General features: G+C 40.0%; 1 protein-coding gene across 2 annotated transcripts in view; it reads left to right on the top strand.

The window, feature by feature from the left end:
* Window positions 1-664: 664 nt before the first annotated feature.
* Window positions 665-12,848, top strand: part of ABCC5 (ATP binding cassette subfamily C member 5) — a gene marked incomplete at both ends in the record, with an annotated part of 45,510 nt that continues 33,326 nt past the window's right edge. For both annotated transcript variants that reach the window (XM_082003680.1, XM_082003679.1), the window contains one exon: window positions 665-793. In XM_082003680.1, the coding sequence (XP_081859806.1) occupies window positions 665-793 (129 nt within the window). The remainder of the gene's footprint in view (window positions 794-12,848) is intronic.

The following is a 12,848-nucleotide window of genomic DNA, read 5'->3' as shown; positions in this document are numbered from 1 at the left end:
CTTACAGTGCAATTTGATAGGTTGAGGGAAAGCCTGCAGCACTGAAGATGTCACTCCTTCCTGTGCATGTCCATACATAATGATAGCTCAAACCTATGGAGTAAGTCACTAATGCTGTAGAGAACGAATATATTTTTTCCTAGAGCATGTGTGTATAATGACTAATTTTATCATGTGATATCTCTAGAGACCTCAGTTTTGCAAAACTTTGCACCGGTGAGTTGTTGGGTATGTGCAACTTCAGACACTAACAAAAGCTCTCAGGGATTTCATCTTCCAAGTCAAGTTTCCCAAGGCTTCAACTAAATCCTGTAGTTATTACTTTAATCTGTCAGATTGCATAATTGTATTTCAGAGTTCTAAGGGAGGAAGTATGACAATACTCCCGTGCATTGAGAATCATTGTACTATTTGGTTACCTCAGGGTATGTTTAAACTAGTTCAGGAGAAGGTAGTCTTGTGTGGGCTTCCAAAGTCACATTATTACAGTCCTGTTGAAACAAAACTTTTACAATTGCTTTCTGATTTTTATTTCAAAAATAAATTTTTAAAATAGATGACTAAAAGTAACTGTGTGGGGCATAGCATATAATGAAATGGAATTTAATTATTTTTCAGGTATTTGAGGTGAAAATACACGTGTAAACCCTGGCGTTTAAAGAAGATGAAAGACATCGACATAGGAAAAGAGTACATTATACCCAGTCCTGGGTATAGAAGTGTGAGGGAGAGGGCCAACTCGGTGCAGCATGAAGAGCAGGAAGGGTCAAAATTTCAGCATGCTAAACATAAGGTCAGTTTACTTTTTAATTGTTTTGCAGTCTATGCTTATTAAATTACATGCAGCAGCAGCCTTTTTGCTGTGCCAGCTCTATATAGATTCACTGCATTGAAGGTCAATAATGAATATTCCCTTTTGTGTGGAAGAGGTCATGCCAAAGGGTACTGTAGCTATCTTAGTAACAAGTATGAGCGCTCATTAAGCATTCTTCTCTTTTAAATGTGACTTTTTAGTAACATTTGAACAAAATAGATTTTTTTCTAATATTCCAATCTTGATGTGAATCCAGGAAATGTTTTAAGCTTTTGTACTTAAGAGAATCATTACAACCAAGTAAGAACAGTGAAGACCTCAGCACAAATCATGCACCATTCAGTGTGGGCAGCTGAAAAACTCTCAGTCATGCCATGTTTTTCTCAAAGAATAATATTCTAAAGCAAATGTCTAGCTTGCTCTAGTAGCAAGACTTTTACTTTTTCTCTCAGATGGAAGTAATCTGTATTGAATACTGTTTTTGTGCATCTATGTATTTAACATGGTGAGGTGCAGTCATAATTAATTCTAGTTTAATTTGAGAGCTGGGTCTTGAAATAACCACTGGTTTAGAGCTTGCATGTCATTGTTTTAAGCTTCTCATTTTTAGAGCTTGTTCTCACTGAAAAGAGTGCATATACCAAGTGCTATAGGGCAAAAATGTAAATACCCACACTGGTGAAAGATATGCTCTGAAACTAGTAACCTGTGCCAGCTGAAAACTAAAAATACTAGCTGCTTTGAATGCTAGCACTGAAATATTTTCTTGCATGTCCTGTTCTTAAACTTTCCTAAAATACTAATGTTGAACTTTCTGAAGCCAAACACATAAAAGTGAATACTGTGTATGTTTGATTTTTTTATTTTGCAATGACAAAGTGCTTGCAAATGTGTTGCTGGGCATGCCATATAGATTGCCTGAGAGAGGGTTGAAAATAGGGGAACTCGCTGTATTTATATGGAAGAACTGTGAAGACTTTTTTTTAAAAGGGCTTAAGTTCTGCTGCTTTATGCTAGACACTGAGATACAATGCACTTCAGCTAAGGCCTACCTTCTTTCGCTGGGGCTTAAGGAGTTTTGCCAGGTGTTTTTTATGTGGGCTAACAGTGCTGCACTGCTGTTTTTTGAGATTGTAGTGATCTGCTCTGCAGCAGGCTGAATGTACTTGCAGGCCCTGCAGCTCCTAGTGTCCCTACAGGCTCTATGACTCAGCAGACTATTGCTGACGGTGTTCAGGGGCAGGTAGAATGTCTGATTGCATTAGAGCAGGCACTGGTGTAGAACTAAGAGCCCTCTGGAGTCACAGTGCAGCTTCTTAATGGCATTTATTATGTTGATGTCATGGGCTTGCCATCCACTGCACACAATCCAGTAGCAAACCTGCTCTGTCAAATTACTGGTGACGACAGTGATGCCATTGGTGGACAGCTTTGTTTCCTGGCTGAATTACCCATTCAGCAGTAATCATAGCATGTTATCTCGGCCTCTTGGTCTGCATCATCTAATCATGTTGATGCCTGGTTTAGCTTTTCAGGACAAAAATCCTTATTTTACCTCTAAACCTTTTAAATGAATGAAATCAATCAAACCAGCATATTTGCTTTTTCCGAAGGCTGAAAGTATGCTAAGCCCTGCATATCTGTACAACGTGGCATTAAAATATCTAACTCTGAGTCAGCTTCAGGTCAGCTTGACTGTTGCTGTAGTCTTGTTTACTTCTATCATTTGATTTGCTGCCTATGATTACAGGGGAGTAGACCCAGATAACTGATTGCAAAACAGGGATTCTGTCAAATTTGTGATTTACTGATGCAAGAAAATGGCTTATGCTAGTTCTTACCTAGAACTTTATCTGGTTTGGTTCCTTTGAGTAGAGGAATGAACTTATCTTGCTAATGGAATTGGCTAGTTCTGACAGATTATCCATTGAACTTTCTAGTGATCTTGTTCAGTATGCCAGGGTTAAATTAATTCCTAGCTCAAAACAGTGGTACCCTTTTTGTTTTGCTAGCCTTATAGCTTGGATGTATACAATCCATAAACACAAACAGTTCAATTTGTTGCTGCATGTCAGTGAGATTAAATCCTGTTAGCTTGCAAAATACTGAGGTTAAGTAAAAGGAGCTGTATTCATGATGCTAAGTTACACGTTTGTGTACAAAGCTTTTTCCTTTCTAGTTGAAACAAGCTCTGGTTGCAGCAGCATTCTTGGTCTTACCACCTGTTGGGATACTTTTTACTGTTGCTAACAGGGATAAGCAGAGACTTCTCTTTCATATGGCTGAGCTTTGCCTGTTTGGTCAAGCACTTCCTCTCTGCCTGTAACAAAAGGTGTACAAGCTGTAGCTCAGCTGTTAAGAAAATGGTGTTTCAAGGGGAGAGAGGGACTCTGTCCTTTGCTACTTTATCCTTTATGAAACCTGGGATTGGGTCAGATGCCCAAGCTGGCTTATTGGGCACATGTTGGCACATCTGGTGACAGAACAGTATGGAGGGCTGATGTGATGAGGAAGGGTAGGACCACAGCAGTTCACATAGAGGGGTTAAGCTGTAGTGGAACTCTGTCATTTGAATGAGAATCCAGTGTGCCATCAGTAGAGATTTTGGAACTCAAATTTCTTGTAGAAAACCTAGCTCAGGATTTGAACTAGCTTGACTAGAAAAAAGACAAAGCTGTAAGCATCATCTGTATTGCAAGTAGCAAGCTGCAAGCAGATTAAGGCTGTTATTTTACCACTAACTTCAGATCTTTGTGGAATGCGGGTTTGGGACTGTTATGCAGCAGAATTTTACTGCCTCACAGACTTCTATGCAACATGTTGCATAGGTACCTCATACCTCATAGAGTGAGGTAGAACTACATAGTTCCCTCTGGGGGGGGGGGTGGTGGTACAAGAACATGCTGCCTCTGGTAGTCGTGGACCACTGGTTAATGGTGACCACAGGTACATTTGACTGATCGATAACATTACTCATTGGTTTTCCTGTTGTCTGTATTGCTGTATTTTTATACACCTTTCTTAATTTGAAGTGGACAAGACTAGATGATTGCCTGATCAAGATCTTTATAAGGTGAAAGACCTATTTTACTACTGAGCCAAGGTCCCAGAGCCTTTTTGTATGTGTCTCTCCTTTGCCTTGCATAAAGGTTCCATTCAACTTTGTTCTTTCTGTCCTGAAACCTCCATACTGGTGTTCAGGTTTTCTGCTGAAAGGATGCTGTAATGGGTGTTCATAACAATAATGAAAAAGAATTTGCAATTCTTTCCTTCAAAGCTTAAACTCTGTTTGGTCACAGCCTGAAAGATCACTTTTATTTGAAAGACAGGAGCTTTTCAATTAGGCTTCCTGGAATCATAATTGAAATCATGCTGCAATATAAGTAGGTCTAATCCAACATTTCCTGGTGCTTAATGGGAATGTTGCTATAGAAATTTGGATCTCTGAAAAAGGTATTCTGGGGATGAAATTCAAGAAACTATTTTTATTCAGCTTGTGAATGCATATATTCACCTCATGAATGAGTTTCTGCAGTGTGTTCTTCTAACAATTGATTTTTAAGTCTTTGTTGGAGACCTTAATGTAGCTTACAAGATAGGGTGCTAACTACATGTTCCCACTGTGTAATACCTTACTAATTGGGCTTATTGTATGTGGGGGCATGACTCTTCTGAATGAGGATAACTTGTAGGTGCACTTGCTGCCTAACACTGTAGTCAATAGTCTTCATCTGTAAGAAGCTATGTTACCAGTGAATAAAAATTAAGAGATGTTTTTAAATACTGATTTATACTTGTACCTTTAGAACTTCTTGTTCTCGGAGTTCTTGTGTGCCCTTCAAGTTTTATCTGAAGTAATTATATTCAGTTTTTCCCTCACAAAAGCAGTGTGTCCCAAGGAGAAGGGCAGATCCCACCTTGTCCATGAAATATACTATAAAATGACAGATGAGGAAGAGAAATAATTTGTCAAGGTGGTTTTGGAATAGGCTCTTCTTAAAAGTAGAGGTGTTTATTTGATTTCATGTTTATTTGATGGAACAGCAGACGAGTGAGTATTTTGGTCCCCTACCCCATTATGTTTGCAGCAACAGACAATGATGTAGAAGCAGCCTGTTCTTATGTACACAATGCTTGTGAGAACTCAATTCTTGAAATAGGAGTCCCTAAGTTAACAATGCTAGGATACTAATTTACAAATTGTACTCCAAGCTTTAATTGGTTCTGACTGGAATGTAGTATTCTGGATTAGTTCTTGCTGCTGAAGCATAATGGCTGCATCTATACCATCTGTAGTATGCCTCAAGTGCAGACTGCTGCATTTGAAGACACTGGGCAGAGGGTGGGAAAAATGTGTTGCTAACTTCAGCTATCAGAAGCCCTACTAATACTCCTGTCCTTACCTTGATCTCTTATTTTTCAGGTTTGTCTGACAGCTTTTGGCAAAGACAGCAGAGAATGTGATTAGAACTTGTTGGAGTTGATGTAAATCCTTCAAGCACTGATAGCTTTGAAGTGATTTATCACTGTCTGACTGTCCAAAAGTCAGATCAACTCTGCCTGTCAGCCTCTCTGGAGCACCTGAAGTGTCTGAACCAACTGTGCTGAACAGTATGTTCAAAAATAGGAATGTGAATGTAGCCTGGGTACTAGTGCCTTGGCACTCTGCGCTCAGAGCATGTGTTCTAGACAGCTTGACTATAAGCTTTTAGTTGTATCTGAAGCTGCTGGATGTCTCTGCATTTTTCCAGAAGATTCCATATTTTCATAACCAAAGAAACACAGAACTTTGCTAATCACAGCCTGAGTAGGCTCTTAACGGCTGTAGGTGTTCTGAATTGGTCTCTACACAGAAACAGCTCAGATTACAGCTAGAAGCTGCAGTAGTTTAAGACAATGCCAGTGCTCACTACATGAGGAGGAACTGCAGTTGACTACTTGATCAAATAACTGGCAAAGTGCTAGATGAATTTTAATTGCCACCTAGCTGAGCATCTCATTGGTGTTTGCCTGTGCCAAGACAGATGTGCAGGAGTAGAGGAAATCTGGATGTGTGTGTTCATGTCCTTTCTGAAACTTGTAACTGCTGCCATCATGCTCTGTATGGCTACACTTAGTAGCTTGAGGATGTCTTGTCTGTTAGCAGACTATGCAAGTGTAGATACCCTATTTTCTCAGATCATAGCTACATAGAATGTGAGGAAGTACTCAGTTTAGGTAGTGTTGCCATAAAGCATTTCAAACTGATGCAGGTGCAGTTATATAACAAGAAATCTGAATTATTACAATAATTTAAATGTAGAATTAAAATTTAAACTTTGCAATGTGTACTCTGCTGACTCTGATTCCAAGGAGATACTTATTTCCTGAGGCTGTTACCATAAAATTGGAAACTAATGCTACTAAACTTAATTGTTTGTATTGTCATTTGACTCTTCTATGAAGTAGGGAAGAAAACAGTGTTTGTCCAGTGATCTTTGGAAGCCTTGTATAAAAGCCTATGCTAGGTGAGGCATGTTCCTCCATGGATCCTGCTTTGGCATGTTCTTCCCCTGCTGTGAACTAACTGCTGCAGCATAAGGCCACTGATGTAGGGAGTAGGTGTGATATATTCTGCTAAAATGAATCAGTTCCTACTAACTAAATAGGCAGTGCATCAGATCTGTTACAGTATTGGTAACATCAGCTCTGAAGCTAAAAGTCTAATGCTGTAGTTGAGCAGCTGAAGTAACAGGGAATTTAGGTGACTTGACTAGACTAGTTCTGTGGACGGTGCCTGTAAGATGCTGCATAGCCTTACTTACTTTTTGGGTAAAGTCTTAGTTGAACAGTGTATGGTGTAATAAGCACAAAGCATGGTGCCGAGCCTACAGCTGATACCACTTGTGTGGTGTCTGAGCACATGCAGTATGGCATGTAGAAACACATTGTGCTAATAAACTAAAATTGAGGGGCTAGGGAATTTCTGTTTCAGAGCAGTGTTTTTCCTACTGTTTGTTATTATAGAGCATTTCTAATGGGTGAGCATGAGCAAGCTGAAGTGCCTGTAGGCTGGGGCCCTTAGACAAAGAGAAGCCACTGCTTGTACAGGCCACTGCAGGAGACTTCTGGGAAAAAGCAGCCACCGTAATGTGTCATGCTGAGAGGAGGGAGATTGCAGGAAGAAGAAGGTAAATGGAGCCAAGGTCTTAAATATAAAGGAATGTTAGAAATAAGGAATACGTAAGCCCCCATGCTGAAAGAGGCTAAGGTGGACAATACATGAAACTGAAGAGTAGCATCCCTCACACCCAGTTTCAGTGACTTAACTGTTTTGGCTGTGCTTAGAATATCTGTGAATGTACCCTTGTTAAGCTGTAGAGAATTTTCCTGCTGTAAATTTGATACTCAATGTTTCTAAGCAGTACACAAGTGTCCTGGAAGGAATATGGAAACTCTTTTGCCTTCCTTAGTGTTTCTACTTTGGTTTACTTATTATGCCATCTACAAGTGTTTAAGGGATGAGTAGACAGTGCAGGTCTATCAGGAGCATGTAAAATGCTCTCGAGTTCAGTCTTTAACTCTTGTTCTGGTGATTCTTTCAGAAACTTTGAAGGTTCTCAGTGCGATCAGCAGAGCTGAAACTCGGGGATAAGTTTACATTATGAACTCAAGGCAAATCTAGACAAGTGAAGTGCCTATGTGCTGAAGGCATGTTTTTCTCAAGGTTAACTATTCAAGTCAAATGAAAGCAAAACTTAAATCTGTTTTGTCAGTAGTTATCTTTGAAAATTTTGAACACAATTAGACAGAAGCAAACATTGATGTTACTTTCTAAAGATGCATTAGTTCCATGATATCCCCAAAGAACTGAATGTATTCAAGTTGTTTTACCATTGAACTTCTGCTACTAAAGCACTCATTAACTTCACACAAGATCCTTGACTTGGTTGGTGAATGTTTTATGAGGATTCCCTAAACACTCTGAAGAAGTGACATCTCTATGCTGTCTTCCATATATATATATATGTGTACATATTACCAGCTGAGAAAGGAGCATATCCACCAGCCAGTCACGTATCAAAAGCTTACCTAAAGGTGGGTTAACTGTATCTTGAGAAGCTTTACACTTAATAATAGGAGGAACAAAAAGGCAAAATCCTTCACTGGGCAGAGACATGTTCTAGAGGAACACCAGTTTTCTGGCTAACTCATGGCTTCCATTGGAACTCAGCTGCCGCCTTTAGTGCACTAACCATCTTTTGTCTAAGTCTTAGCCACATGATAAAACCTCAGATGTGGCCAGTTGCCAGTATTGTCTTTGACTATTGTTGGTTGCTGTTCCTATGTCCAAAGCAGACTTGTAAATCAGCCTGCTCATGACCAAAAGTGTGTAAGGAGCATATTAACTGTCAAGTGAAGGAAAGCTTGCAATATCTTTTCCACTGTAGTGCTGGAGATATTCTGCCCTGTGGCTGTCACAGGAACTCAGTGTACAATTAGAGTTGTCAGAAAAATTTAATGTCTCTATCCCAAACGACTGGAGAACTTAACCTGAAATGAGTCAAAACTCACTTATATGCATGGGGTTCTGATACCTTGAGACACTGAGATGGCTATTAGTTTTTGAACATTCATATCCTAGTGCTAAGGAAGTCAGTTGTGGTCTGAACTGCATACTGTCAACAGGCTGTTCCACAAACAAAATCTGTGTTTCAGTCCTTTTTGAGGACTAAGGTTAAAGAATTTCAAAGTCAACATATTTGGAGCCCTGAGGTGTTTACTTTGAGTTTACTAGTTCATTTGCTACTTGAGTGGGGTGCCCCTTGCTTTTGGAAGCAAGGTGAGTTGAATAAGAGGCTGTTAAGTCTTAAGTTCAGTAAATGCTGTGGTGTCAAGGCTATCATTCACTGGTGGTTCCACTCCACAGAAGTTTGAGTTTAAAGACTCTCTGGATATTCCTGGTGGTATACTAAATTGACCTGTGTAGCTTCTGTTGTGACCTAGCTTAGGCATGGCCTGAGTAAAGAATATTACTGGAAGAACACCTCCAGCATATGGCAGGCTGTCTGCTTGTGGTTCAGGATAGTAGAGCTTACCTGAGCAATTCAGGAGCCAAATCCTCACTCAGCCTGTGCTGTGCTAGTTTGATCTGCTTAGTGAAGAGTTAGTTTCCCAGCTTTGTGGTCAGAACACACGTAGGGTGCTAATTCTGTAGGGCGAGGCATAGTTAAAGCTGGTCATTATTTCCAATTCCACAGAAGTCTGCTGTTACTATACTGTTAGTGTGCATGAACTATGCAGCTCCAGATACAACCTCAGCTCTGAATTGATTCTATATCATTTGATTACAAGATTATGTATACTAGTTTTAATGCAAAACAAGACATGAGTTCATGTATACCAGAAGCCTAAGCAGGTGCATAGCTGCTAATCAGTTGCATATACAGCAGCTACTGTTGCAAAATCCTAAATGCTACATGCCAAACTCTGCATTTCTTGGATTGCAGGAATAAGTGTATTTGCCAGGGAAGAGTTAAGAACATCTTGCCTCAATGCTAATGCTTGCCAGAATTCAACAGCAAGGTCAAATAAGCAATGTTCCTGGAAGAAACTGACATACCTGTCCTCAGCAAGTACTCTATGTATATCAAGTAAAAGTGCTCAATATATGTGACTAAAATATTCAGGCTCATCACAAATGTACATACCTTGATCTTGTTTTGCTACAGAGCCTTGATATCAGTGCCAAAGCACTACTGGGAGACTTTTGCTCTAACCTGAGAATGCATAAACTCAGGTGGGCTTTGAAACCATGACTCAAATGCTAAATCAACTTCTGCTAATCCTAGCCCAGAAGAGCAACTGCAGAGGTCTTGTGTAATGAAGTCAGATGTAACTTTTGGAGTGAATGACTGGATGTCAAGCTGTTCAATCTCTGAATTCTTGTGGCAAGTCAGAGCACAGCTCTGAAAAGCTAATTCTCTTTTCACTTAAGAGAAATATGGTACAGCTACACTTACTCCTGCATTTGGGTATATGGTTGGGGCTGTAGAGAGCTGTTTTTCCTTGTAGCAGAAGCTGGGAAAGCAGCAGAGACAAGAGCTTTCATTTATACTGCACTTGTCAGGAGGTGGAAGAAACTGGAGATACTAACTTACTGCAGCAGTCCTGGAAGTTGTAACCATAATTTCCAGGCATCTAAAGCTATCTAGTGATCTCATCTTGGTGCTATGTGAATTCAGCTGTGCTGTCTGTACTTTGCAATCAATGTATGCAGCTATCTAAAGGGTCAGTGCCTCTTTCCTCACACCCGTTTTCTGTGATCTAGCCCAGTGTCTGCTCCTTGTGGCCTCTCTTTCAGGGAGACAGCTGGTATGGGTGGATGATACACCAAACTAGTCTTAAATAGGCTCATGTTCTAAATTGGGCAGGGTATTATAAAGCATTCTAGCTACAGAGTAGGCTGGGAGTCTAATGCTGCAAATCCCCCTATCAATACTTTTGTAGGTTGTGTACTGTATGAAATCTAGTGGAAGGAGGAAAGGAAAATGGTCTTAGTGGAATATAAAGTTCATACAGCACTTTCTGCTTCACCAAGCAACAGCAGACTTGGTGTTTGAACCTGCAAACCTACTAAAGTTTTTAGATGCTCCTGTATTTGGTGACTTCCAGAATTCTGGCCAACAGTGCTCTAGGGGTTGCCTGTGCTACTTGTGAAAGTAGTGTGTAAAACCCCTAACTACTTTCAAGCAGGGTTATGCTTGGAAAGACTCAGAGGAATTTCTGGGAAGAAGGATGCAATTACAACTTCAGAGTATCTCTTCTTAGACTCTTCTTCTGGTTTAGTTATCCTTAAGCTAACTGGAACAGTTGATCCTATCCTTCCCCAGTGCATACCACCTAATGTATAATCTGGTTTCAAAACACCATTCCTTTAATGAAGCCTCTTGAATATTTTAAAATTGTTTTACATCCCAGAGTTGTAATATGGAGAATGTTTTAAGCACTGAGCAGAACTGGTGATCATAACTCTCCTTTTCCCCATATGCCTGTCTAGCCCTGAGCTCTGTTGTGCTGGTCTGTTAGTTTCTCATTTGCCTCTCATTACTGGGAACTTGAACAAAGGAATGAGGAGACCTGCTGAACTTTGCCTTCTAAATGCAAGAGGTGGGAGTTCCTGTTCTATAGCATTGCCAACTCAAGAGTTCTTTACTACATAAATAAAACAATTTTAACTTTATGTAATAGTAAATCAACTACAGTAGCTTTTGTATTCTATATCAGCTGCAAGGACTAATAAAAGAAGGCTTTTATGTCAGCTTTAGTTTCCTGTCAGGCAGCAGTAGGACCAGAAGAGATGCAGCTTCTTCTCTGCAGTGATCTGAGCCCTGGAAGATGTTCTGCCTTATGGAGGAGGAGATAATTGTTTGGTGGGTGGGTTTTTGGTCCTATGTTGACTGCATGCACATCAAATTCTTTCTCTGCGAGATGAGTAATGGATGGAAAGATCTGTTTTGCTTGGCCTTTGGGCTTGTCTGATTTTGCTATTATCTGATGTTACAGTTGTCAAACCAATAAATTGCTACCTTCTCTTAAATATGAGATGGCCTGTGTGAAAGGCTAGGATCTCACTAGTTTTGTGTGGTTTTTTCCTTCCTGTACACAACACAGCTGCTTCCTTTCTCTTCACCTGTTCCCCATCCTCAGATAAATGCTTAGCAGGTTTTCAGAAGTGTCCTTCTATTTAACATACTATATTTGCTTGCCTTACTGTGTAAGGATCCTGATGCCCCTCTTGCTTTCTGCAAAGCTTCTGTCTTGGTTACCTCTTGCATCATGTATACTTGACAACTTTGGAGCTAGGCTCTTAAATTTTCTTTTAATGGCCTTCTCATGTGACCTTGGTAGTGGGTTGTGAATTTGGTACTGATGTCTCTAATGAGCAAATCTTTTTCCTTGCCCTTAAACAACTTCTTTTCCTCACCTCACCCAGACTTTGTCATAATATATCTTGAGCCAACCATGTTGTCTCAAGCCAGAAATGCTTTCACATTACCTTATGTGCTTCCTATTGCTTGGACATTGTTGGACAAGGAAATCATGGTAACAAGTGCTGGTATGGTCTTGTTGCGCTCTCAAGTTCCTGAAAGTCAGAGGGAGCAGGTGTGCTCTCTGGTAGCAGCACCAGCCATACTTCTCATTCTCTGCCTGTCTCTGAGCTAGCTGTGGAGGTAAAAGAACAAGACAAGATCATAGGTGTAGTGATACTTCCTCAGTACTCCCTATGCTCTCAGGGATTGCCCTCATGATTAAAAGTTTAACTGTTGTCTTCATCTTAATTTTCTCAGTCATCCATTGAATCATATGAGCTGGCACCTAAGTGTGTCACAGCTTCAGGAAATGCAGAGTGCAGAATCATCACTCTGTGTTAGGAGCTGCCCATGGCTTCAGAAGTTATTTTTTAATCCACTAGCTATTAATAAGATGGTGGGTAAATTATTGCTATTGCCCTCTGTCATGCATTTAATAAGCATGATATGCTTATCCTGTATGAGAGTAATTCTCCCTTTTTAGTCCATTTATGCATTGGAACTTTACAGCATCCTATAACACAATTCTAAACTTAAGTATGCCTTGTGTGAAAAACATTAATTTCGCTGAGTGTCCCCAGTTCTCTTCTAAGAATAGTTGGTGATCATTCCCCCCATTCTCTTCTTTTTGCTATTCATGACTTCATGGACCTCTCAAATACCTGTATCTTATCTTTATTCCTCTCTTCTATCCAGCTGAAAAGTCTTAAATTTATGCTTGTGTGGAAGCTGTTCCAACCCCAACTGTTCTCATTGCTTTCAGAAAGTAATTTTAAGTATAATATCCTTTTTGAACTGAAGTGACAGAGGACTGACTCTGGTGTTCAAAAAGGAGGCAAGCCCTAGGTTTTTTTTAAGTGGTGTGGTAATGTTTCTTGCTTTATTCTTTGTGTCTTTCCTAACAATTCGTCATTGTCTTTTGGCCTTTTTGATGATGCAGAGTAGTGTGCTGCTGTTTTTCA

The sequence above is a fragment of the Phaethon aethereus genome (genome assembly GCF_964289735.1).
Source record: "Phaethon aethereus genome assembly, chromosome: 9".
Lineage (NCBI taxonomy): Eukaryota > Metazoa > Chordata > Aves > Phaethontiformes > Phaethontidae > Phaethon > Phaethon aethereus.
Note: the sequence above shows the minus strand (reverse complement) of the source record. Positions and strands in the feature narration are given on the sequence as shown.